Genomic DNA, 27,473 nt, shown 5'->3' with positions numbered 1-27,473 from the left:
CTCCAACTTTCCAACTGTCACTTTTAGTAAGCCACAAAAAAAAATCCTCATAAAGATGAGTTATAAGATAGCTTCCTCCTCCTCTCTGAAAGTAGAATGTTCCTATGAAACCTTTGTAAGCTGAAATGGCATAAACTGAAGAGTATCCTCCATTTTCCATTACTTTGCTTTTACAAAAGCCCTACATTAATACCTGTTTTCACTAACGAAAAGAAATTTTTTAAAAAAGACTTTATTTACTTATTCATGAGAGACAGAGAGAGAGAGAGAGAGACAGAGACACAGGCAGAGAGAGAAGCAGGCTCCCAGAGGGGAGCCTGATGCGGTACTCAGTCCCAGGTCTCCAGGATCACACTCTGGGTCGAAGGCAGGTGCTCAATTGCTGAGCCACCCAGGCGTCCCACCAAAAGAAATTTGAAGAGGCATTTATACTTGTATATTGAGAAAAAGATAACATTTATATTCCTTATAGTTATCTATTCTAGTCTATCTATTCTATTCTACCCTGTTTGGATTTGGGAAAGACCCTGGTCCAACTGGCAATTCATTCCTTAGAATAGTGCATTTCTACAAAATGATCCATCTAATTCAGGATTTTACTTTCCTCCACTATTAATTTCAGAGGATTCTCCCAGTCAGAGGCTTTGTTGTTCTCTCCTCATTCTACATTTTCTTTTAAGGTTTTATTTGTTTATTCACGAGAGACACAGAGAGAGAGAGAGAGAGGCAGAGAGAGAAGCAGGCTCCAAGCCGTGTGCCCGACGTGGGACTTGATCCCAGGTCTCCAGCATCACGCCCCGGGCAGAAGGCAGGCCCTTAACCCGCCGAGCCACCCAGGGATCCCCCTCATTCTACATTTTGTTTGAGCATTTCCACTCTCTGCATACTTTCCCTGGAGGATAATAACAATTTACACAACCTCAACCTACCAACACAATGAAAACTTCCAAATATATTTCTTGACCAAATCTTGCTTGTTAGCTCTAGGCACACTTTCTTACCTTCTCACTGGACATCTTTACTTGAAATCCCATTGATATCTCAAACATCGTTGTTTAACTCATTGTCTTTCTTTTCAAATCTTTGTTGTTGCCTGAATTGTCTCTCTTGGTTAGCAGCACTACCATGTACCTAGTTGCTAGAGCTAAGTTTTGTCATCACCTTAACTTTTTCCCCTTTGCTTATGTCCCTGGTACTCCTATAATGTAATTCTTTCAAGTCTTGTAGATTCTGTTCTCTATGCATCTTCCAAATCTTCCTTTATCTGATCTTCCTGCTACAGCCTTTAGCATAGGTCACCACACATTTCATTACTTTTTAAGTTCCAGTCACTAGTCTGGATGCTGGAGATAAGAAATGAATAAAGGTATACCTCCTAAGGCTTAGAACTCACTTTCTAGTCAGGAAGATAAACATCATTTCACTTACATAATTGGATAAATGCTGAGATAGAGCTATATATAGAGGACCATGAGAAATCAAAGAAAGAATGCTCCTTAAACTAGCAATTTCTAGAAGGGAGAATCTTGAACTGAGTAAGGGTGATATAGAGTAACAGAGAAAACTAAGGTGGAAAACATTTAGGGAGAAAAAACTGCCTTAGCAAAGGTGTGAATGGTGGTAGTAATGTAGGAAATGTTAAAGATTGAAGCTAGAAAGGTTAAGTGGAAACCGAATCATTTTGCTGGACTTAATTAAGGAACTTAGACTCAATCTTAGAAGATAGCAGTTTCAAACTGGGATAAACAAAGCCCCTCGGAATTCAGTGAATGGTTGGGGGAGGGAGGAGCAGGCCAGCTTCCCCTCATGGCTTTGATTCTGATACCTACTTTTAATTAGAGCAGCTCAGCTAACTTTCACACCATCATTTGCAAATACTTCCCTTACCTATGGGTATTGTTTGCTTATCAAAACCACACAAATAGAGGTTAGAGAAGATATCTTTGGCTTTGGAAAGCATGAGGACTGAACAGTTTAAGAACTTGCTCTGAAGAGAAAGCACAAGATAAGACATTGTTATTATTTCTGTATTGTTTTTTATGGCCTTTTCATGGTTCACATCTGATTGGTACTGTGCACAAAAAAATAGGTCATAGGAATCTACTGTGAACACTTGCTTTCCATCAAGTTCAAAGAACCTTCAAAGGACTTGTGATCACAGCTTACGATCTATCCTTTAAGGTCTATTTTACCATGAAAAGCACTCTTTTTGCTCCCTTTCCTTAACTGTGAGAAAAAAAATCAAATTAAGTACTTATTGTTCAGTTCTGAGACATGTATCAGTTTATTTGAGAGGCAGTAGGAAGAAGAGGAAGAACTTGTCTTCTTACCCTCATTAAAGTTCTCAAAATCCCAGCATTGTGTAAAGACTTACATGACTGGCCAGAGATAGTTACTGGCTCCTCTTGAGTGGAAACCTGGCTCCTCTGAGAACAACTAGAGTTCTCCAGTGAAAGCTGGAGTAATAACAGCAACAATTAATAATACTTAACTGAGGGCTTCCTATGTTTCAGGCACTTTAAATGTGTTAACTTACTTGATCCTTACAATAAAGCTAAGATACAGGTACTGTGTGATCCTCATTTTATGTATGAGGAAGTTGAGGTACAGAAATTAAGGAATTTAACTTATTCACAATACCTAGATGGTATGTGGCAGGGCTAGAATTTAAAACCAGACAGTCTGGCTTCAGTATTTGATCTCACAATCACTGAGCTATAGTGTATTTTTAGGTGGGTCTTAAGGAGAGTCCTTCTTTTAAGGCAGAGGATGTAAAAGGCTAATCCCAAAAAGCGTAGCCTATACCAGGGCTTAGATTTTTTTAAAGTCAATTTGTTTTATTTCTACCTTTGATAGGAAAGCCTTGCACCTTGATGGTCCAGTTCCTCCAAGATTGCTACAAAAGAAGTTGGCTGTGTCCTTATGAGTTCATTTACCTCTAAGGCTCAATTCTAAGTGGCTCAACTATTTTATTTTGCCCCGGGAGGACAATATAACTAAACATTCTTATGGCTTTTAGTCTTTAAGGAACACCAGATGATCTTTAATTGATTTACTCAAGTAATACATTCTAAGCCAAATCATCTCAGGGTGTAAACCTACAATTCAACAATGGCCCTTTCCTAAGGAAAGACTGTTATATTTTTAATTCGGATTTAGGGATTTTTTGATAAAAACTAAGAAAACAGTTTGTAAAACATAGCTATAGGTTTTGGGGAGCCACTGAATGGGAAATTTGCATTTTAGATCATTCTAGTTACAGCACAAAAGATGAATTTAAGGAGTGTATAACTGAAGGCTGGATGATGAAAAGGCCTTTATAACAGAGGAGGTGAAAGATGAAAATAACATGGACACAGAGAACGGTAATAAGCATTGAGAGGAGAGGGCAGATTAGGAAAAACTTTACTGAGTAAAAGAGGTAAAACTTGGTGAATTATGATGCTTACTTTCCCTTTGATCTACTGAATCATTTTTGACCTTTCTTTTCTTTGTTCTGTGCTCTGGAGGGCGTGATTCTATGGGCCGTATCATCCAAGCTCCCTTAATGGATGGTATCTTACTGAGGGCTGGAGAGCAGTGGGATAAAAAGGTCAAGGAATTCTCTCCTCTGCTTACAGTACATCTTCATTTCAGTGGCCCCTCTTCCATAGCTACAGTTCCTTCTGGGTTCTAGTAATACGGGGCTCTTATTTTGCTTCCTAGGGACAGGTGATGGTAATACCTTCCAGCTATTGCTGTTCTCTGGGTACCTCACAAACCACATTTAATCCCTTAACTTCCTTCACCTCTATAAAATGTCTTTTGGTTAAACTCTCTTCAGTTAAGCCCTTTGAATCTTTTTCTTGCAGAGACCTGACTAGTCAGAGAATTTAAGTGACTCCTGGGTTTAGATTCTTTTGCTTCCTAATGGATTTTAGCATTTTCCTGAATGCTTTGTTAGGACATGCTCTGTTCAGACTACTTGGAGTCTGTCCCAGCACCAGCACCTTGGTATGCATCTCTAGCAGGGGATTCAGGCAGGTTCTCCAGAACCAAGTATGGTGCTTAGTGCACAGTAGTACTCAACAAATGAATCTCCTCTTATATGGTCTCTGAAACTCAGAAACTATTGTCACATTATTACAGGCCCTTTATACACACAGATCCTGAACTTAGCACTGGTCTATTATTTTGTATTTAACGTTGAGTTCCAGATTTTGAAATGCACACAGAACATCAGAAAGGGCTATTAAAAAACAACAAAAATAATCCTAACTGTAGTAAAATAAAAAATATTGAAGAAACTGGGAAAATTAAATGCTTTGCATTGGGAATGTATCAATGCAAATTTCAGTGCCCAAGCAGTTGGTCCATGGTGGTGGTGGTTTTGTTGATTCAGTTATCATTTTTTTCTCCAACAAATAATATGATGAACATTCTACTCTTTATCATATACGAATCACTTCTAAAGAATTTAGTTCAGACAATCTTCACAATTTTTGTTAAGCCATAAGCAAATTATGTTTCTACTCCCTACATTGCCCTTACACTTTATACTACAATACCCTAAATACTTCAAATATATCAGATATAATAGAAGCCTGCATCATATTTCCCACCCCTCCACACATTTTAAACTCAAAGAGCTTTTTAAAAGTATTCATGTCTAGACCTTCCCCTGATCCAAGCCAATTAAATCAGTATCTCCAGCTATAAGGACTGACATTGATATCGCTTAAAAACTTCCCAGATGACCCTAAAATGCAGAGTTCAGAACAAGGCTCCAAACCACAAAAGAAAACAAAAGAGATCACACAAAAAGGTATGAATCTCCACAGAAATATAAACACAAGATACTTGTGCCCAGCAAGCTATTTATCCCTTGCTAACTTCATGTTAAGCTTTTTTTTTTTTCTTTACTGTTAACCCTCAACTTTTGCACATTGGAAAGTTGATTGATTCAGAGCCTTTCAGTTGGTTTTGCTTCCTTGTTTGACATGTGTGGTTTGTTGACAAGCTGCCCAGAACCTGGTAAAATACAGCCACAGTTAAACCTGCCTCTGAGTCAGCAGTGGTTTTCTAATCAGTGTGGTTTTTCTTGGAACCCTAAAAGACGGTGAACTAGAACACATAAGTGAAGGAATCAAATAGCATCTCAAAGAAATTAAAAATTATAGTTTTGGTTGTAGAGTGGGAGGGTGACTGAATAAAGCAGTGATGCTTTCGATGTTTTTAAAGAAAACTTTGATTAAGGATCAAGAAGTAAAACCTACATTCTGCATTTGTTTTGCAACATGCTTTTGGGTTCTTTGCAATGGAATACTCTTTCAAAAGTTCTGAAAGAGAACTATAATAAATGCAGTTAGCCTTCAATAAATATGAACAATCTGAGTAATTCTAAGTCTTAATTTGGAATGAGGTAATAAAGGAAAATAGTCAAAATATATTTTTATTCCATTTTGTTAAGGTAACCAGATGTTCCATGTTATTTGTATCAGTTTTTTTTTTTTTTTTTTTTCCAAATGGCTTACTCTATGTAGTGTCTAAGCTATAAAGAAATGCAGGTAACTTACCCTTTCTCTATGAAGACTAATCACATTTTAATTCAGTGACACTTGGTAGCTCACAATGGTACCTGATGTATTTCACAAATGGCAGGAGGCATCCCTTGCACTTTTTTAGCAGTAGTCACTGCCTACAGGATGAGACTGTAGATGGTGAAACAAGGCAAGTTGGCTCCTTTCCTTTCTTCTCTGCCTACCCTCCACTATCTGCCAAGTCCCTCCTTTATCACTTAGCCTATACTGGTAATATACACCCAAATTAAGCTTTGTATGGTCTAGGTGTTTGGGTTGAAGGATGTAGGTTACGTCAATAAACCAACAGATAAAAATAACAAAATAAAATAAAACAAGACAAAAGAAATCTTGCCTGTGTGGGATGCCTGGGTAGCTCAGTGGTCGAGGGCCTGCCTTAGGCTCAGGGCGTGATCCCAGTGATCCCAGTTCCGGGATCAAGTCCCACATCAGGATCCCTGCAGGGAGACTGCTTCTCCCTCTGTCTCTCTGTGTCTCTCATGAATAAATAAACAAAATCTTAAAAAAAAAAAAAAAAAAGAAATCTTGCCCATGTGGAATAGGAAAGGATGTCCTGGACTATTACGTAATCTGTGAAGTTAATTCAGCTGAAGCAGGGACTCACAGAAGTGACTAGAACGATTCTCCATTAACCTGAATCTCTGCAGAGAAAGCTTGGGAGGTCTCCCTTTGCTTTCTGAAGGGAGATTCCAGCCAATTACTTTAGGCTCTTCTATGATGTGAGTTGCATTGTTTCTGATCAAGTGCTTGAAGGTGTTAGGGACCTAATTTTTAATCATCCAGATTAGTTTTAAATAACTCTAGATAATAGTAACATACATGCCTACCATTAAATTTATTTTACATATAAAATGCTTTTATACATCTCATTGTCTCACTTGATGGTTATATCAATCTTCTGTCCAAAGTAGGAAATGTAGCTTTGTTAAGCCTTTTTATAAATAATGCTTCTTAAAGATAGGTAATTGGACATGCAGAAAAGGTCGAGTTTGGGCCAGAATGCATTTTTTTTTTTTTTTTTTTAAAGTTCAGTGGCCTTTTCATGTTTTACTACATCCTACTAGGCCTAGCAATGCAGTCTTGGTAGGGAAATACCATATAGTCCTATCTCAAATTGTCTACTACAAAAAGTAGCAATGCAGAAGGGGAGAGACAGAAGGACCTCATTGGTTGGGAAAATCTACAAGCAGAGCCTGCTAGTGGGGAATGTACGTTCCGTTAAAAATTTGAGTCCTTACTTTGAGCTAGACTCTGCTAGAGGCAAAGTCACAAAAATGGTTACGAAGAGTCACTGCCTTTGAAGAACTTTCTGACTAGGGAAGCAGGTCAGCAATCTAGTGATTCGGCCTCCGAAGGACTTACATTGGTAGATGCTCAAGAGTAAGGGTGGTCCAGATGATCGGGTCAACAGAGTAGGCAGAGAAGTGGAGGAGGCCTCAATGTTTGTTAGCTTGATATACAAATGCTCTTATTTGTTAAGTTAAATATTCACCATGGACATGTTTGAAAATGAGGACAAAAATGACTGCTTTCCCTCTCCACTTTTAAAGTTTTGAATCCATCTTTTCAGGGGCCACTCTTGAAGGCAGAAAAGCTTTTCCTACGTATTAACATGGTTCCTCTATAGTAGTGACCCATCAGAGAAATAAACCCTAAACCCTAAACTCGTTTTAAAAAAAGAACAGGGAACTTGGGTTCGAGTCACGCCTCTTCCATCAACCGGCTGTGTGATATTGGGCAAGCCTCTTGTCAGGGTGTCTTTTCCGTCTTTAGGATGGGGATTTAAAGGCCCGCCTCCCGGGGTTTTGCGAGGGTGACTTGAAACAACGCCTGTGAAAGCATCTGCTCTACCACATCTGAGGTACGTTCGTCACCTCCGACTTCTTTCCCGTGTCGCCATTTTGAGCTCTAGTGAATCACGATCCAAGTCTTCAGCATCACCACAGGCACCCGCCCTCTCCTCACAGCCACTCAGCCCCTCACGGCCGGGTGGAGCTTCGCGCTGAGGGGGTCTGCACCGTGCGGGCCGCAGTGGAAGTCACACACTCCTGACGGCCAGGACAGGCGGACAGAAAAGCTGTTTCAGGGCGGAGAGCACCGCCGAGACGCAGGCGACACTAGGAGAGACCAGCGGCAAAGCCGCCCACCGCGCACGCGCACGCGCACGCGCACGGGACGCCCTGCACCTCCCTCCCCACGCGACGGGGCGGGCCGCGACGTGCCCACGTCGGGCGCCCTGACGCTCGCTCGCTCGCTCGCTCGGCGTGCGCCGCCGGCCAGAGTCGGTAGCCGCGGGGCTGGGGGTCGCGCCGCGCGGAGCCCGCTCGCAGGGAGGGGCGGGGCTTCCGCCTGGCGGGGGTGCGCGCGCACACGCGCCGCGGAGGGCTGACTTCCGTGTACCGGCTCTCCGAAGTGTGGCCAGCGCGACGGTCTTGTCGTTCCTCTGAGTCAGACATCTTCCCTCTGGTCCCACGGACGGGGTGTCAGGGCGGTGGCTCTGTCATGCCGAACTCGCGGCCCAGGCCCCGTCGGGGCGCCCGGAGCGGCGCGGGGGCCGCCGGGCGGGACGAGCTGGTGTCGCGGTCCCTGCGGAGCGCCGAGCACTGCCTGAGCGCCCAGGACTTCGGCACCGCCTACGCGCACTACCTCCTCGTCCTCAGCCTGGCACCGGAGCTGAAGGACGACGTGAAGGTGAGGAGGACGTCCCTTCGTTCACTTGCCGGCAGATCCTGTGTTCTTCGCGTCGAAGGAATACCTGGGGCAGACGGGGGTCAAGAGGAGTGGCTGGCGGTTGCTGTTGATATTGACCGCGCGTTCTTGACTTCGCTTTTGTCCGCACCCACAGTCAGCCCGTCAGAAAATCCTTTCGGCTCCATCTTTGAAATACATCCACAATTTTACCACTCCTCGCCACCTTGCCCTTTACGACCCTGGTTAAAGCCTCAGGCATCTGTTAGCTGTTGCAGTAGGCTCCTAACTAGGCTTTCTCCTGTAGCCTGTCTCGCCGCCGCCTGCGTGAGCGTTTCATAACAAGGGAAACGATGTCACTTCTCTTTTTCCAAAACTTACATCTTCCTATAAAGGCTGTATTGCAAATGAGGCCACAGGTGATTCTCTCTCTCTTCACCATATCTAATTCTAGCATATCCCTGCCTCAGGACCTTTGCACTTGTCCCACTTACATGCAGAAGGAATGTTATGGGTGTCTGCATTTGAATAAAGTTTGGATTTAGCCTAAAGTAATCATTTAATGATGCGTTCTTTAAGCTTCAGTGACTGGACTGTGATGGTTATTCTATTTAAGTGCTCTAAATTTTTTCAAGTTATTTTAGAATCCAAATTTAAAAAAAATGATTTCACTTAATTTTGCATTCAGTTTTTTTTTCTTTTCTTTTCTTTTCTTTTTTTTTTTGCATTCAGTTTTCATCCTTAAGCAACTTGCTTTATTTCACCCAGCATTTCTCAACATTAGCGCTGTTGACTTTTTGGATGGGATGATTCTTCTCATTGTGGAATGTTTAGCAGCATTGTCGGTCTCTACCTGCTAGGTGTAACATATAGATGTTTGTAGTTAATATAAATTCAGTGTAAATTTCGGGAGCAGCTGGCCTCAAGGAAGAGATGGTGCTATGTTGAGATACAGTTAGCTCTTAAAGGGAGTCAGCCGCAGAATAATGGTTCAACCCAAGTGTGGTTTCTTTAATTCTTTGTTCCTCTTGTTCAATAGGGTTCCTGCGGATCCAAAGCCCATATATCTTTGTGTGGACCTTAGCAAACGATCTCTTTAGTCTTATTTCCTGCTACTCTGTTCCCCATGCCCACACTTCAGCCACACCAAGCTGGTTACCTATAGATTTCCTGGCCTATTTCATATCATATGTGTTTCCTCCCCCTACCCCCCAATATTGTAGAATCTTCTTCTGTATTCTTTTTATTTTTTAAGATTTTATTTATTCATGAGAGACACACAGAAAGATAGAGAAAGAGCGAGGCAGAGACACAGGCAGAGGGAAAAGCAGGCTCCATGCAGGAAGCCCGACGTGGGACTCGATCCCGGGTCCCCAGGATCAGGCCCTGGGCTGAAGGCGGTGCTAAACCGCTGAGCCCCCCTGGGCTGCCCTGTATTCTTTTCTCTGTAGTAAACTCCATCAAGATTCAGTTACAAGTATCAATTCCTCTGTATAAATCTGTGAAGATGATGTAAAATGTGTTCAGGATGAGACTGGAATGACTAAAGCCTTCCCTCTTCCTATGGTGCTGTGGTCTGGAGATTGGCTACAGGGAAGTGAGATTGGAGCTAGGGTGACAGTGGGAATGCTGTTATTATGGTCCAGCAAGTATTACAAGGGCCAGACTATGTTGTAACAGTGGGGATGAAGAAGTGACAGATTTAAAGATACTGACACAGAATTGGCTGGGTTATAAACTAATTGTATTGGAGTTAAGGTAGCATTATAAAATGACTTAGTGGGGATCCCCAGGTGGCTCAACAGTTTGGCGCCTGCCTTTGGCCCAGGGCATGATCCTGGAGTCCTGGGATCAAGTCCCACGTGGGGCTCCCAACATGGAGCCTGCTTCTCCCTCTGCCTGTCTCTCTCTTTCTCTCTGTGTTTATCTTGAATAAATAAATAAAATTAAAAAAAAGTAAAATGACTTTAGTGGTTTGAGGTTGAGTGGTACCTTAACCTTATATCCTGTGTGAGAGAAATGTAATAGGTTCACTTTAGATCATTTTGAAATTTTTCAAAATTGTATGTTAAATTTCTCCCAACAAGTCTTCTGTGAGGATAGGAACAGGATTTATGTTGTTCATTGCTGTGTTTTAGCTCCAGTTCTTTGCACACTAATTACTAAGGTGATCAGTTAATAATAGCTTCTGTTCTTTGTGGATTCATCGACCATTGTTGTATGTTCTTCATTTATGTTATTGACTAAATTACTGTTTTCTCTTTCACACAGGAAACTTTTCAGTATACACTGTTCAGATGGGCTGAAGAGCTTGATGCTCTCAGTCGAACACAAGACTTACTTGGTTGTTATGAGCAAGCTTTGGAACTGTTTCCTGATGATGAAGTAATTTGCAATAGTATGGGGGAGCATCTCTTCAGGTTTGTAGTGATTTCAGTATTACTTGTTAAGAATTATTCTGTATCAGTCTTGATCAGGGATCAATCACACAGTAATTTGAAAGGACAAGTTTAATATAAAGAATTATTAACTGTGAAGGGGAACTGTGAAGGATTGGCTAGTAAGAAGTAAAAAAGAACCCAAAGAATATAAAAATAGGAGATATAATATGTAATAACAGATCAATTTTAGTATTATATTGTATACTATGTAATAGCCACTGCCCCGAGAGCTGAGATAGAGCATCTAAGGAAGGGTTCCCTTCACTGGGCTAAGATCCAGACCTTGTTGGAGAGGACATAGGTGTGGGATTGCAGGATGGCAGTGAAGTAAGTCACTGTGGTTCTTGCCAGGGATTTGTAAATCTCTTCTCTGGATCTGGCTGGAAACCTGCCATTGGAAATTAATTTCTGTCTATTCTCCACAGAAACTATATAATTAGGAAAACATGAAAACCCCAAATTTTTGTTTTAAACTTGTTTTACTATATCTGGTTTCACTTCTTTGTACAAAGGAGAAGGAGCCTTCTTGTTTAGGAAACACTGTGATAATGTCCTGTTCTATATAGTGAGATCCTTTTACCTGTTCCAGCAGTTGCCCTTGAGTATTATTGCTTTGTTCATCCAGTCATACTAAGTTTTATTCAATGAAAAATTCTATATAAGAAATACCTTTATCAAAATGTATTAGTTTCAGTGATGGAGCTACTATACGGTTTAATAGTCTTTTTTTTTTTTTTTTTTTAAAGATTTTTATTTATTTATTCATGAGAGACACAGGGAGAGAGGCAGAGACACAGGCAGAGGGAGAAGCAGGCTCCATGCAGGGAGCACGATGTGGGACTTGATCCCGGGTCTCCAGGATCATGCCCTGGGCCAAAGGCAGGGGCTAAACCGCTGAGCCACCCAGGGATCCCACTATATAGTTTAATAGTCTTAATCAGCATGGCCTGGGGAGTGCAGTGAGTACTCCCTTGAGACAAATATTTGATAATTTCTAATTGTAGAGTATGATAATAAACAGGAAAATGAGGCAGATTGTCAACCAAGGCTTGCTTGTTCACCCTGGCAGCTAACCTGATCCTGATACACAGATTCCATCCCTACTAATCAGCAACCACTTTCCCTTAAAGGGAAATTTAAATTTAAAAGATTTTTAAATAACTTGTCACATTAGTTAAAAATCTACATTTAAATTTCAAAGTTTTCTTTAGTTCTTCAGTCCACATAAGGGGACTTAGTCTATAGCATTCAATTATATTTCCAAATAATATGCATGTAACGATCATATCATTCTGAAACTTACGTTTAAGGATATACTCAATTTAACAGAAAATTGGAGCTCTACATACTTTTGATGGATAGTAACTTGGTGACCTATTGTAGGATATTAGTTTGAGCAGTTACCATTTATTGAGACAAAAAAATGCTTGTTTGCTTAAGGAGATATAATTATGCAAAAAAAATTTTTTTTTTTTTTAAGATTTTATTTATTTATTCATGAGAGACGTAGAAGAGAGAGGCAGAACACAAGTAGAGGGAAAAGCAGGCTCCATGCGGGGAGCCCGACATGGGACTCCATCCGGGGCTCCTAGGATCGTGCCCTGGGCTAAAGGCGGCGCTTAACTGCTGAGCCACCCAGGCTGCTCTAATTATGCAAAATTTCTATTTTAGACAAAGAGAATTCAGAACTTGTGATAGGGTGAATGTAACTTTTGCTATACAGTTTGTCTTTGTTCTCTACAACAGTGTTTCTTAGTTATTGTCCTCTACTTTCCTCATCAAAGAGAGTGGGTCACTCAGTTCCCACTAAAAGAATCACTGCTCCAGGAGAAAAAGGTTTCCGGAGTAAACCATAGCTTCCCCTTCTTCCTTCCTTTTTTTTTTTTTTAATTTTTATTTAATTTTATTTTTTTAGGTAAAGATTTTTTTTTAATTTATTTTTTATTGGTGTTCAATTTACTAACATACAGAATAAACCCCAGTGCCCGTCACCCATTCACTCCCACCCCCCGCCCTCCTCCCCTTCTACCACCCCTAGTTCGTTTCCCAGAGTTAGTAGTCTTTACGTTGTCTCCCTTTCTGATATTTCCCACACATTTCTTCTCCCTTCCCTTATATTCCCTTTCACTATTATTTATATTCCCCAAATGAATGAGAACATATAATGTTTGTCCTTCTCCGATTGACTTCACTCAGCTTCTTCCTTCCTTTTATTTATGAAATATAATTTGTGTCTGGAAAGCCTTAACTTCTCAATCTTGTCCAATAGTATCAGACTTAAACAAAACATATTTTTTAAGTTACTAATTGGGAAGGTAATTTTTTTTTCTACTTAAAAGAAAAAAGGTGGTTTTATAGTTTATTGATACTGACACACATGTTGAGTCTATCAATATGAATTGTACTTTAATTGAGTGGACCATACATCTTTCAGTTACGGTTTAAGAAAACTGAATAATAAGATTCAAACTTAAGGGAAGCACAAACTGCAGGAAATTATTAGGGACAGGCTTGGTTTTGATTCAGCAGACTGTTGATAGTTAAAAATTTTAAAATAGCTGTTGCTAGGTTTGTTTCATCAAGTAATGATTACATAAAATGTATTTTGTATTGTGTGCAGTGTCAGTTGCAGAGTAAGAAAAGATAACCCTGTCTTCAAGATATTTAAAAATAATGGATACAAATCTTAAACATGAGTGCCTATCATTTGAGATAGGGCCAACACCTTTTGTTAACGAGTGTAGTTCCCTGTTTGGCATTCCAAAATGTCTTTTTTTTTTTTTTTTTTTTTTTAACCATACCTAGAATGAATAGTCTGATTTTTTTTTTTTTTTTAATTGACAGAATGCTTAAAGGTCCTTGTGAAGAAGTAGGAGTGTAAAAGGGTTTTACTAGCTTACTTCTTTTTAATTTGTGGAGCATACCCTGGTACAAGTCCACTTATTATCAGTTAGTGACAATTGTATTGGTCTACAAATATTTTAACAAGGGGAGATGAGTTCTTCATCACAGAAATTTCAAGAAGCACTGTTCTAGATAGTTTGATAGTTTCCCCCTTTTATTGTTGATTTGCTCACATCTTATTCAGTAGCAATTTTTTGGGTGACTTGCCTTTGATTTTTTCCAAAGCATTTAGCTTAGTGTCCTCAGAAATAATGACTCTCTTTTTGCAGTTATATTTATTTAGTTTATTTTTTTCTTTTCAAAAATATTTATTTGCGAGAGAGAGCGTGTGCACATGTGCGTGAGTGGGGTGGGGGCAGGGAGGGACAGGAGGAGAGGGAGAAGCAGGCTCCCCACTGAGCAGGGAGCCTGATGTGGTACTTGATCCCAGGATTGTGGATCATGACCTGAGCCAAAGGCAGACACTTAACTGAGTGAGCCACCCAAGTGCTCCTATTTAATTTCTATAACATTAATTAAAATATGTAATTATAATGACAAGTATAACTTTTATAAGCTGGTCTGGCAGCAAACACAATTGACTCTGGATAATTCACTCAAAGGCTGAAAGAAAAGGTATACAGGCATACTACAGAGAAGCCTAGTAGTCTTAGACATTAGTATGTTATATACAGGGAATGGTTTTTAGAAAGCACTGGTGTTCTAGTGGGTTGGTTAAATGGAGGATGACTCTGAGAGCTTCTACTATACTTTCGTACAATAGTAATTTATAGTCAGTTTCCTAGAATGCATAAATACAGTAAGGGTTCAGAAAGGGAAAAAATGATAAAAGATTGTAATCCTCACAAAAGGCTTTTCAAAGGTGATGGTGCTTGGGTTGAGAATTTGGGTGCTGGAGAGGGATTCTCAGGCCTGATGAGTGGCATGAACAAAGGCATAGTAATTGATAATGTAATAATTGAATATTTTGTCTGTCATTTTTTACTATAGAATGGGCTTTAGAGATGAAGCAGCTGGATATTTTCATAAAGCAGTGAAACTAAACCCTGATTTCAATGATGCAAAGGAGAATTTTTATCGTGTTGCAAACTGGTTGGTGGAACGCTGGCACTTTATCATGCTTAATGATACTAAAAGGAATACGATTTACAATGCAGCAATCCAAAATGCAGTTTGTTTGGGATCCAAGAGCGTTTTGGACATTGGAGCAGGAACTGGAATACTAAGGTTTGTTGTAATTGTGCTTTAATTATATATATGTGTGTGTGTGTGTGTGTATATATATATATATATATACACACACACACACACACACTAAGGTAAATTAAAGCTTTTACCAAATATAGAAAATTTAAGTGGGATTCAAAAATAAAGTTTATTTCTCATAGTCTTATGATTATTCATATAACCACTATTATTGTATTTTTTACTGTAGCATTATCAAGAACTGGACATTACTAAGAATTTGGGGTTACTCTTGAAATTTTGAATAATGCCTTTTAAGAGTACTTTTTATATTAACATTCTGGTTGAATCTAGTTGTCCAAGTGAAAGCTTATCAACATTTTTCATTCCAGTTGTGTCTTCTTAAAGACATGAATGTCATGATTTATTGTATGATTTGTTTCTTAATAAGAATATTGGTTCACTTTTTTATGTGGAATGAATAATGTTTGTGTTAAAGAATAAAAGGAAAAACCCCATGTTTAAGCATCATAATTCCACTAAAATTTGAATAACTACAGTGGATTATTTTTTCTTGATGGATCGCTTTTTCACCTTGCAGCATGTTTGCTAAGAAAGCTGGAGCACACTCAGTATATGCTTGTGAGTTATCCAAGACCATGTATGAACTTGCCTGTGATGTAGTGGCAGCAAACAAGATGGAAGCAGGAATCAAACTCTTACACATGAAGTCATTTGACATAGAAATTCCAAAACACATTCCTGAAAGGTACTATATAATGTATATATACATGTATATATAAATTATAATTTTAGTTTTTAATAATCCACTAGTTTTTTAAAATTAAGATACTCATGTTTAGAGCTTCTAGCCCAAATAAAAATGCCACAACCCTTATACTGTAAAGATAGGAATATAGGATCATTTAGCATAAGATGGATTTTCATAATAAGGTCATATTCTTGATAAATATTTAAGGATCTTGAGAAAAACTCGTGCTAAGAGATTCAATAAATAAATTTGACCTTTAGCAAGTTACTTTACTTTTGTTATTTTCAGTATTCTGGATTGAAAATAAATACTACCTCCTGTGTGGTCACTAACTATTTAAAAATTGTAGTAAGAAATAATACATTAGTAGATTAGGCTTAATGGACTTGTCATATTTTGTGTTATCCTTAGCATGAAAGCTTTGGAAATGTCAGCTGTCAAAGTATTTTGGGCCGAGTTCTTCAGATGTTTTGAATATTATCTCATAAATGTTGGCTTTTCAGTATATCATCTGGCTTTAATCTGTATCACAAAGGTGATGGCATTTTAGAGCTAGAATGGGTTTACGAATCATCTGGTCCAACACGGTCATTTTATAGACAGCTTTCTTTATGTAGCACACTTATTTCACTACTTGGCTGTTTTTTTTCTCATCTTATTTAAATTCAGTTTATATTGAAAGAGGACTTTTATATTCTTGTCATTTGGACTGTGATTTTTTAGTTTTCTTCCATATGTATAATGATATATATGTTTACATAATACTTACGCTTTTCAGTAGGCTCTACATTGATTTTTGTGAAAGAAGTCTTATTAGATTGTTGAGGCAGATAGACACATTTTATAGAAATAAACAGTGTCCTGAATTATCTTAATCTGCTCAGGCTGTCATGACAAAATAGCGCAGACTAGGTGGCTTAAAAAACAGACATTTATTTTCTCACAGTTCTGGAGGCTGTAAGTGCATGATCTGAGGGTGCTGGCAAATTTGGTTTCTGATGAGAGCTCTTTTCCTAACTTACAGATAGCTGAATTCCTTCCCTTTCTTTTGTGCATGTGAAGAGAAAGAGAGATCACCTGTGTCTCTTCCACTTTTATAAGGATACCAGCCCGGTCAGATTAAGGCCTTGCCCTTCCCTTGTGACCTCGTTTAACTTTAATTACTTCCTAAAGACCCTACTTCCAAATGTCACTTTGGGAGTTAGGGCTTCAACTTATGAATTTTGGTGGTACAAAATTCAGTCCATGGCATGAATCAGTTACCTTAACTTAACCTTCATTTCTTTCACAGATAGTATTGTAGGAAGGACCTATGGATTTTGAATTAGTAGATAAGGATTCCATACTAACTGTTTTAATTTATTTTGACCTTAAGCAAATCTAGAGACTACAAGATGTTGGACTAGATGATACATTCTAAATGTATACAATCGTAAATACTGAAAATTTTGTGTATTTATATAGTGTTGGGTTGCTTGTGGAGCATATCAAAGTTGTTTCTGTCTTCAAGGCACCTGCAATCTAGAGAGGAAGATAAGGAGTATTCATTGAACTTTATCTTTTTTTTTTTTTTTTGAAACTTTATCTTCTAACTACATAAATTAATGATACTGGTAATAAGTGCTGAAGAAGTTCAGAGAAGGGAGAAATTGTTTTGGTAGGTCTTTGAATGAAATTTTCTAGAAAGAATGGTCAGCAGATCACAGCTCTGTGGACAAAGCTTTTGTGAAAACTCACAGGTAGTAGGTAAAGTAAGGAGCAACAAGAGAACTACGATGAATGTGTAAGAGGTAAACCTGGATAATGAAAGGAGAAGAAAGGATTTTGAGAGGGAGGCCTTCTCCAGTCCATTATATGTTATTTGTAGGTTAAAGAAAATGAGAACTAAGAACAATTATTGATCTTGATAAGTAGGGGAGTTATTTATGATAGAGAATATTTTTATAGAGCATTGGGGACAGAAATTCATTTACTCAGCATTAAGGAGGGGACTGGTAAAGGTAATGGCTATGAATGAAGCACTCTTAAGGATTTAGGTAATGAAAGAATGGCCTGAAGAAGCAGCAGGGTCAAGTGAAGTTTTTGTGTCTCCCTACCCCACAGGGTGCCAGTGGAGAACAGAGGAGCCTGTGGAACAGTAGAGTCAAATTCCTTAAGATTTGAGGGTAGATATTTAAAAAATGAAATGTTTTAGAAAATTTTATATGTTTCTATAATATACTCTTCCTTTATTCTCTCAGCTTTAACATCTTTATTAAATAGCATGATATCGTACTCACATATATCTTTAAAAAATCATTCTATAGAGTATCCCTAGTTGTAACAGAAACTGTCGATGCAGGTTTATTTGGAGAAGGAATTGTGGAGAGTTTAATTCATGCATGGGAGCATTTACTTTTGCAGCCAAAGGTAAGCAGCATGAAAACACTTAAATTTGATTAAGAATTCATTATTTCAGCAGGTATTTATTGATCCCCTCGTGTATTTGCAAAGCAGTATGAAATACATCCTCCTGACAGGGTATACATACTGTGTAGTTGGAAAGAAATACATGCAAAACACCATTTAATCATGTAATATGTATACTTGTGTTCATCTATGGGGTATAGAGACCAAATAACTCCAGGAAGGAATTTATAGTAAGTGAGGTTACATTGTGGGATGGATATTGTGGAATTCTTGAGTAGGGTTGAGAAAGGAATTTGAGCCTCAGTAGCCCTTACTGCTTGGATTTTTGGTAAACTATCAAAAAAGGAGTGTAGTGATAACTGGCTTGGTATGGTTTTAAGGTACTGATTGATTGGACAGAACTAACTCTTAAAATTGCCAGATTGTGTTTTGTAATGAAGTCCTCTAATATGGCTCATGAACTATGGGTTTAGTTTTTTTTAATATGTGATGTGAATGAAAGCCTTTTTTAATTTTTTTGATTTTTTTTGAAAGTCTTTTAATATGTCATAAGAACTTACTATTTACAGAAAATACTTGAACTTAAAATACATAATTAAAGGCTGAAAAGAAGAGCAGTTTGTTTTTCAAGTAGGTAATAGTGATTTTGGCTTCTCAGTTGAGTCTTACCCAACAGTTTTTTGTTGCATACAGACTTATAGCTACCCTCCTCTTCCTGTTTGTACTGTTGAAAAAAAATATGTATATACACACATGCATATAGAGCAATGAAAGTGAAATAAACTTTTAAAAAAATAAAATTAGTATTAACATGGCATCACATTCATTGTTTTTTCATTTTTTATTATGTTTTTATTCAAGTATAATGAACATACAGTGTATATTAGTTTCATGTGTATAACATAAATGTACATTACTCACTGTTCATCATGATAAGTGTACTCTTAATCTCCATCACCTATTACACCCATCCCCCCACAATCACCAGTTTGTTCTCTGTATTTAAGAGTGTCTTTTGTTTATCTCTTTTTTATTGTTGTTCATTTGTTTCTTAAATTCCACATATGAGTGAAATCATATGGTATTTATCTTTTCAGACTTATTTCACTTAGCACGATACCCTAGATCCATCCATGGTGTTGTTAATGGCAAGATTTCATTCTCTTTTATGGCAGAGTAATATTCAGATTTTTTTATTGAGGTATGATTGCCATATAACATTATGTTAGTTTCAGGCAAAGCATGTAATGATTCAAAATTTGTATATATTGTGAAATGATAACCACAATAAGTCTAGTTAACAAAAGAAACTTCTCAATTGCATATTTTTAAAGATTTCATTTTTAAGCAATCGCATATTTTTAAAGATTTCATTTTTAAGCAATCTCTACATCCAATATGGGGCTTGAACTTAGCAACCCTGAGATCAAGAGTTGAATGCTTTACTAAACTGAGCCAGTCAGGCCCCTACAAAGAAACTTTTTATTTAAATTTTTTTTAACAAGATCTTATTTATTTTATTTTAGAGAGGAGGGGGGAAGTAAGTGTGGGGGGAGTGGCAGAGGGAGGAGAGAGAATTTTTTTTTTTTTTTGAGGAGAGAGAATTTTAAGCAGACTTAATGCTCAGCATGGAGCCCAATGGAAGGCTCGATCTCATGACCCTGAGATCATGACCTAAACCAAAACCAAGAGTCGGACACTTAACTGAGCTACGGAAGTGTGCCCCCAAAGAAACTTTTTAAATATTTTGTTTACTTATTTGAGAGTCAGAGAGATAGCATGTGTGTGTAGGAGGGAGAGGCAGAAGGAGAAGGAGGTAATCATTTGGAGCCAGATACCGGGCTTGATCTGATGACCCTGAGATCACGACCTGAGCTGAGATCCAAGAGTCAGATGCTTAACTCACTGAACCACCCAGGTGCCGCCCTCCCCCCCCCAAAAAAAAAAACTTAAAAAAAAAAACCTTAATTTGTTTGTCCTTACCTATTGCCATTAAACTTTTTTTTTCTTGTAATCATGCACACATATTTTTGCATACATGAAACTAAATATAATTTTTATTGTTATATTTTAGACCAGAGGTGAAAATGGTAATTGTGAAAAGTATGGGAAAGTTATACCAGCAAGTGCTGTTATATTTGGGATGGCAGTAGAATGTGCAGAGATAAGAAGACATCATAGGTAAGTGATTATTTAAATAGTAAATATTGGAAAACAATAATTTTAAAGATTAGACTGTTCTTGAAAGGTTATTTAATGAATATTTATTTGGATGAGAATTTGTAGTTTTTGTGACTTTTTAAGTTCGTGATGCTTATTTCAGTCTTAATTCCCTTTTCACCTTTTTTTTACTTTCTTTTAAAGTGAAACTCTAGGGGCACCTGGGTGGCTCAGGTGGTTAAGTGTATGTCATGATCCCAGGGTCCTGGGATCAAGCCCTGTGCCCAGCTCCCTACTCAGCCAGGAGCCTGCTTCTCTCTCTCTCTCTCTGCCCCTCCCCTGCTTGTACTCTCTCTCAAATAAATAAATAAAAAAATTTTTAATAATTAATAAAGTGGGACTCTAGAATTAAAACCAGCTTCAAGTTTTTTAGTGGAAAATTAATTTTGATACAGCCTAGCATTTTTTTGGTGTGTGATAAAGAGACCCCCTTCAATAACTTAATAGTAGTAAATGTAACATATAAATATTTTAAGAAGTAGTGAAGAGTAAAAGAAGAATATAAAAATTATCCTAAACTCCTCACCATTAGGTAGCTACTGTTGATCTTTGTTGTATATTCTATGTATGTTACAGGGTGATAAGTAAAATATTTAGTAATTGGTAGGGCATAGGACACCAACCAAACAGTGGCCTTAATTAATAGATTGTCTGAATTAGTATGCTGGTTGAGTGTCAGCTCTATATAAGTAAATGTGTGTATAAATTGAATTGTATTTCAAAAGTATTGGTAAATATATTTGCTTTTTCTTTGTGAGCTTTTTCATGTTAATAGATATGCTTCATGATTTTTTAAAACCAATTTCTTATAGTTCTCAGTGTTTAAAATTTTTAGTTTGCTTCTACTGTTTTGCTTTTAGGAACAAGGATAAATATCTTTGTACTTAGGTCTGTGTGGACTTGTCTTTATTATTTCTTGGGATAAATTTCTTAATAAAGAATTGCATTAAATAGAATTCTTTTAAAAAAGAATTGAGTTAAAAGGTATGTACATTTTTCAGTTTATGGAGACATATTGCTGAATTGCCAACCAGAAAAGCTGGGTTGTGTCTTGCTGAGATTTCTTGCTCTAACACGATTCTAGATTCTTTGCCATTAGTAGTTTCTCTTATATTTTATAGGAAAATCACTAAATTGTTTGCCTAAACAAAATAGAAATTGGTATCTTAACCATTTTTGTTTTTGTTCTTGTTTTTTTCAAACTTCTGTGTCATCAGTCACTACTCAGAATAGAACATTGATTTTCTTTTTTTTTTTTTTTTAAGCTTCTATTTATTTGAGAGAGAGAAAATGAGAGAGAGAGATCACGAGCAGAGGGTAGGGGAAGAGGGAGAAGGAGGCTCCCCGCTGAGCAGGGAGCCTGACTTGGGGGAGACTCAATCCCAGGACCCTGGGATCATGTCATGAGCTGAAGATGGACGCTTAGTTGACTGAACCATCCAGGTGGCCCAGTATCTACCATATCGAAAGGATTCCTTCATCATTGATTTATATAGCAAATAAAGGTCTAACTATACAATAGAAACATCGGGGCAGCTTTTATAAAATTAAAAATGACATGTTTTGTTTGAGTAGATCTGAATGAGGGAGGCCTGGTATTTATTTTTTATGAAGCTGCAGTTGTGGGTTGAGAACCATGAAGAAAGGTGCTGAAAAATATAGAGATGAGTGCTACTGTTTTATCTGGGACAAACAATTTTTTTAAAAGATTTTATTTATTCATTTGAGAGAGAGAACTAGACAATCGTGAGCCTGGTGGTAGGGATAGAAGAAGAGGGAGAGAGAATCTCAAGATGACTTTACTCTGAGTATGGAGCCCAGAGTGGGGCTCGATCCCACAATCCTGAGACCATGACCTGAGCTGAAACCAAGAGTTGGATGTTCAATTGATTAAGCTGCCTAGGCACCCTGGTAGAAACAATTTTAACTATTATTATAAAAATTACTGTTTGGAGCCTAATTAGTTGAATCTTATGTTTATATGACCAAGCAGATGTTTTAAGAATAGCTAAAAAAAAGTGAGAAACTTTTCTAATAATAGGTATATTCTATTAAATAATATTCTATCTAATAATAGATATAAAACTCTAGAAATAAACATTGATGCATAAATAGGAAAGTAGATCAGTGGAACACAATAAAGAATCTAGATACAGACTTTGGATTTAACATATGATACAAGTATGGTATTTCATATCAGAGAAAGGATGAATGGTGATGGAGATGATATTTTTCATTTGGGGAAAAACATTAGATTCTTACTTTAATTTAATTTTAATTCAAGATGAATTAAATATCTAAGTGTAGAAGATCCATTTTGCCAAAGGAAAACACAGGGTAGAGTGTAGAAGCTATAAAAAGACAAATTTGGGCAGCCCCAGTGGCTCAGTGGTTTAGCGCCACCTTTAGCCCAGAGCGTGATCCTGGAGACCTGGGATTGAGTCCCACGTTGGGCTCCTTGCGTGGAGCCTGCTTCTCCGTTTGCCTGTGTCTCTGCCTCTCTCTCTCTCTGTGTCTCTTATGAATTATTTATTATTTATTTAAATAAAATCTTAAAAAAAAAATGACAAATTTGACCACATTGAAAAAATTTTAATATATCTCGTGAGAGATGGTATAAAAAAGTTAAAGGACAGTTGGCAGACTGAGATAAAAATTAGCAACCTTTACAGCAAAGCATTAACATACTTGCAATTGTTTATTAATCAGAGAAATAGAAATTAAGTCCATGGGATAACATTTTTTGAATATTTATATTAGCAAGCATTAAAAATGACTGATAATATTCTGTCTTCTCATAGGTGTAGGGGAAATTTATACACTGTTATGTTGGTACAACATTTTATAGCTCAATTTGGCATTATCTAATAAAACTAAAGATGTATATAGTTCTTGACCTGGTATTTCCACTTTTCGTAATGTTTTCTGATAAATGTACACAAACGTGTGCAGTGATCTATGTACAGGGGTGTTTGCTATAATACTATAATTGGAAAAACAAACTGCGTGACGGTTTATTAATAAGAAAATAATTTTTGATAGAACGTCTCTGTGCAGTAATGTGCAAGTGTCCTGACATGGAAAGAATTTCATGATACGCTATTAGGTGAAAAAGACAAAGTATAATCTTAGTAGCAATGAGCATATCTAGCACTCAGGTCTGGGTTTCTAAATTCTATTCCTCAACAAAAGGAACTATAGCTACTTGGAGAACAGGACTGGGATAGACAGATTCAAGATAATTCTGAAACATTTTTTTTTTTAAAGTACATAAAACATTTTTTAAATATAAATTTAGTTTTTATTAGTGTTCAATTTGCCAACATATAGAATAACACCCAGTGTTCATCCCATCAAGTGCCCCCCTCAGTGCCTGTCACCCAGTCACCCCCATCCCCCATCTCTGAAACCTTTTGCATCAGAAATTAAGGAAGTGCTCAAAAAATACAGACTGTTAAAAGAACATAGAAGCATGCATGGAAGGGTCTCCCACTGGCCAAATTTGAGATCATTTAAGCACCAAATACATAACTAAAGGGAGTTATAGATTAAAATCCATTGAATAAAATAAGAATCCATGAGTTCCTACTTATAATAAATAAGTTCATAAATGGGGATAAAAAGACAGTTCTTTCCAGCACTAGAATGTTGACTAATAACATAAAACAAATGTTGCAGAATTATTGTTTGCAATCCCCATATAAAGATGGAAGCAAAAATTATGAATAGATCAAATCAAATGAATAGATTAAATAAAAATTTAATGAAGGTCAAGGTATTTGTAAGTTTAAAAGTATCTTCTCACAAATTACTTATTACAAAAGGAAAAATGTTAATTGTATAGGGAAGAAACCACATGGCATTGTAAGATCCCTCCAAATATGATACTTTGGGGAATCTCTCACTTACATAAATTACACCCAAAATGTATACAATGTGTATGTTATTATGAAAAAGCGTCAGACAAATGCATTGGGAGCCACTCTATGAAATAACTAGCCTGCCTTCTTCAAAAGTGTCAGTGTCATGAGAGACAAAGCAAAAAGGGTGAGGAACTGTTGTAGATTAAAGGAGATTAAAAAAAGGTCAATTGAGTCATGATGTTGTATCAGGGAGAAAGACTACAGGACATCTTTGATTTATTGATTCAGTTGACAAATACAGAATATGAACTGAAAATTAGTTAATAGTGAAATTGGTCACTGTATGGTGGTTAAGAAATTATCCTCATTTGTAATATGCACTAAAGTATCTATTAAGGGTTAAATAGGCATGATAAATGCAACCTACTCTTAAATGATAGATGTGGAGAGAGGTAGAATATGATAAAGCAAATGTGGCATAGTATTTAAAAGTTTGATGAATCTGGATAAAGGATGTGTGGAGTTCTTGAGACTGTCCAGAAATTTTTCTACAAATTTGTAATCATTTTCAAAATAAAAAGAGCAGAGGAAAATATGTATAATATATCCGAACAGTGTACATACATATTATTACATAAAGAAAAAGATATGAAAGGATCAGACTTAACAGTGGAGAAATGGAGATAAGGTACACTGTGAAAGGGACTTTTACTTTTTACTAGTTTGGAGTTTTGATAAGTTTATATTTGTATATTTTATAAGAAATTAAAAGGAACTTGTCATATCCTCTTTGTTTCTGTAACTTGCCACTTTTCAGTTATGAAGATCATTTGTTGATTCATTTTTTGAGAGTATAATAAAATAATTTCTAGAAGTAGACCCTTCCAACTTCTAAAACACTATAAGGACAGATAGACTAATAAGTGAATACCTCTGAGATGATTAAGATTGGAGTATTTCTTTTTCATAAAATGGTATTACTGAAAGTTTTTTTGTGCCTGGCTTCTTTTTTTCAACATCCACATTCACTGGTGTGTAGTTTATTCATTCTGATTGATATATAGTATGCCAGTGTACAGATATACCAATACATTCACCAATGTTATTGATGATGGATATTTGTTATATCCAGCTCTTTGTTTATGGGAAATAGTACAACTATAAAGATTCTTGAGCATTCTTTTGGTGATTGTGTATATGAATTTCTGTTGGGTATATTCCCAGAAGTAGAAAAGCCAAATACTTTGAGGTTCCCATATTAAGAGTGAATCTAGAATGGGTATGTTCAGCTTTTGAGTAGGTACTACGAAAAGTCTTCTAAAGTAGTCTTATTTTATATTCCTGCTAATGGTCTATGAGACTGTGTCTTCACTAACACTTCTATTGACTGTTTCATTTTCCCAGTTCTGGTGGTTGTGTAGATGTTAACTTCATTTCTCTGGTGGCTAATGAAGCTGAGCAACTTTTTGTATGCTTATTGACCATCTGGATATGCTCTTTTGTGAAATGTCTGTTTATGTCTTTTGCCCATTTTTTTCTTCATAGAAATTTAAAAATACATATTGGATATGAGCCCTTTTTTGAATAGTTGTATTATAAATTCTCATTGTGCTCTGTTACTTTCTTAAACCTGAGTATCTTTTGATGAAGAGAGTTTTAAAATTTTTTTTTAAGATTTTATTTATTTGAGAGAGAGCATAACCTGGGGAGAGAGGCAGAGGAAGAAGCAGATTCCTGCTGAGCAGGGAGCCGGATGCAGGGCTTGATCCCAGGACCCCAAGATCATGACCTGAGTGGAAGGCAGATGCTTAACTGAGCTACCCAGACACCCAAGAGTTTTTAATTTTAATGTAGACCTATTTGTCATTTGTTCTCCTTTATAGTTAGTGATTGTGTATGTAATTGTGTTTAAACCTTTGTCAGTGAAGTTTTATTTCATTTTTATGTTTATTTTTTCTGGACTCAATATTAGATGGTGTTACTTGATTCTTTAAAACAATAAAGATAAAAAAAAAATAACTGCGTCTTTCTCCCTTCTCATTTTCCCTCCTACCAGGGTGGGTACTAAGGATGTTGCTGGCATCTGTTTACCAGCAAATGTGAAATTTCAGAGTCCAGCTTGTTCTTCTGTAGATACTGAAGAGACAGTTGAACCATATACAACTGAAAAGATGAGTCGAGTTCCTGGGGGATATTTGGCTTTGACAGAGTGCTTTGAAATTATGACAGTGGATTTCAACAATCTTCAGGTAAAAAAGAAAAAAAAAAATTCAATTACAATTTTTGAGCATTAAATTTCAAGCATTGTTTAAAGTAATACATAGTCTTATCTTATGGATTTGCATAGGACAGTACTCACTATATGTAAGGAAAATGATTAAATAGTAACCAGATGGTAAAAAAAAAAAAAAAATAGTAACCAGTATTTTCTTAAATTATATACTTACTTTAAATACATAAGAAAAAAAAAAACCCTCAGTTTTGTTGGGAATGTATAATGTGCCAGGTACTCTCACATGTATTCTTAGATTGCTTTTACAACAGTGTTGCAATTATAATTATCTTTGTGCTATATAGATGAGGGAACTGTTGCTTTAATTTTTCCCAAATTATGCAGACATGAATGCGAGAGTTATAACCTAGAGCTTTCTGACTTTCTCAATGTCATGCTGCCATTTCAAGTTAACAGTATTCTTTGAAATGAACAGTAATCCAGATCTCTAGATTGTATCTGTATTAGAGTCTGCCCAGAAATGAGAGACTCCCAGGACATGGGACTTTCATATTAAATTAGGACAGTCTTGAACAAACCAGGACAAGTTGATGACCCTATGTATCTAACTGTATGTGTATTGGTGGGTGGTGGGGGAATGTACTGCACAAAGAAAGTGCCCAAGGAAATTGAGAAAGGTTATATAGAGTCCTGCTCTGAAGATCTTTAAGGTTAGATGAGATGTGCCTGCGGACAGAAGACTTTGTGAGAGTCATTTTAGCCTAAGTTCTTTATAGTGTAATAAATTTAATTTAATCCCCTATTAATTGTTACTAGGATTTTTTTGAGGTGGTTTAGAACTACATTTGACATTACTTGCCAGGGCTGAGTTTCAAGAACATTCATTTCTGATATTACAGTGCCATAGGAACAACACAGTTATAGTTGCTAAAAACCCCAAAGCTGTCCTTTTCTTATTTTGAGCTTTTCTTATGTAAATTTATCTTTGCCACAGTTAAAAATAAAACCCACCATCATAAGGCTTTAATTTGGAAGTAGTATCTGCTTGCTTAACACTTTCAAGTAATAATGGAAAAGAAAAATTATATTCCTTTATTTATTTATTTATTTATTATTTTTTAAAGATTCTACTTATTTATTCATGAGAGAGACAGGGCGGGGGGGGGGGGCACAGGCAGA

The 27,473-nt window shown here is 37.0% G+C and overlaps 1 protein-coding gene and 1 long non-coding RNA gene across 3 annotated transcripts in view; one reads left to right on the top strand and one right to left on the bottom strand.

The window, feature by feature from the left end:
- The window catches only part of LOC119869382, a 37,720-nt gene extending 29,965 nt beyond the window's left edge, over window positions 1-7,755 (bottom strand). Inside the window, exon 1 of the long non-coding RNA XR_005370857.1 lies at window positions 6,818-7,755. This is a non-coding gene — a long non-coding RNA (uncharacterized LOC119869382). The remainder of the gene's footprint in view (window positions 1-6,817) is intronic.
- Window positions 7,756-7,948: 193 nt separating this feature from the next.
- Window positions 7,949-27,473, top strand: part of PRMT9 (protein arginine methyltransferase 9) — a 41,367-nt gene continuing 21,842 nt past the window's right edge. The window contains exons 1-7 of one of the 2 annotated variants that reach the window (XM_038558958.1): window positions 7,949-8,270; window positions 10,539-10,687; window positions 14,603-14,839; window positions 15,399-15,566; window positions 17,876-17,978; window positions 20,053-20,159; window positions 26,118-26,310. In XM_038558958.1, coding sequence (XP_038414886.1) covers window positions 8,082-8,270; window positions 10,539-10,687; window positions 14,603-14,839; window positions 15,399-15,566; window positions 17,876-17,978; window positions 20,053-20,159; window positions 26,118-26,310 — 1,146 coding nt within the window. In that variant the 5' untranslated portion in view covers window positions 7,949-8,081. Of the gene's footprint in view, window positions 8,271-10,538; window positions 10,688-14,602; window positions 14,840-15,398; window positions 15,567-17,875; window positions 17,979-20,052; window positions 20,160-26,117; window positions 26,311-27,473 lie in introns of those variants that run through there. The other variant, XM_038558959.1, reaches the window with a different exon arrangement.

This window comes from Canis lupus, chromosome 15, assembly GCF_011100685.1.
Source record: "Canis lupus familiaris isolate Mischka breed German Shepherd chromosome 15, alternate assembly UU_Cfam_GSD_1.0, whole genome shotgun sequence".
NCBI lineage: Eukaryota > Metazoa > Chordata > Mammalia > Carnivora > Canidae > Canis > Canis lupus.
The sequence above is the reverse complement of the archived record's forward strand: the minus strand, read 5'-3'. Positions and strand labels throughout refer to the sequence as shown.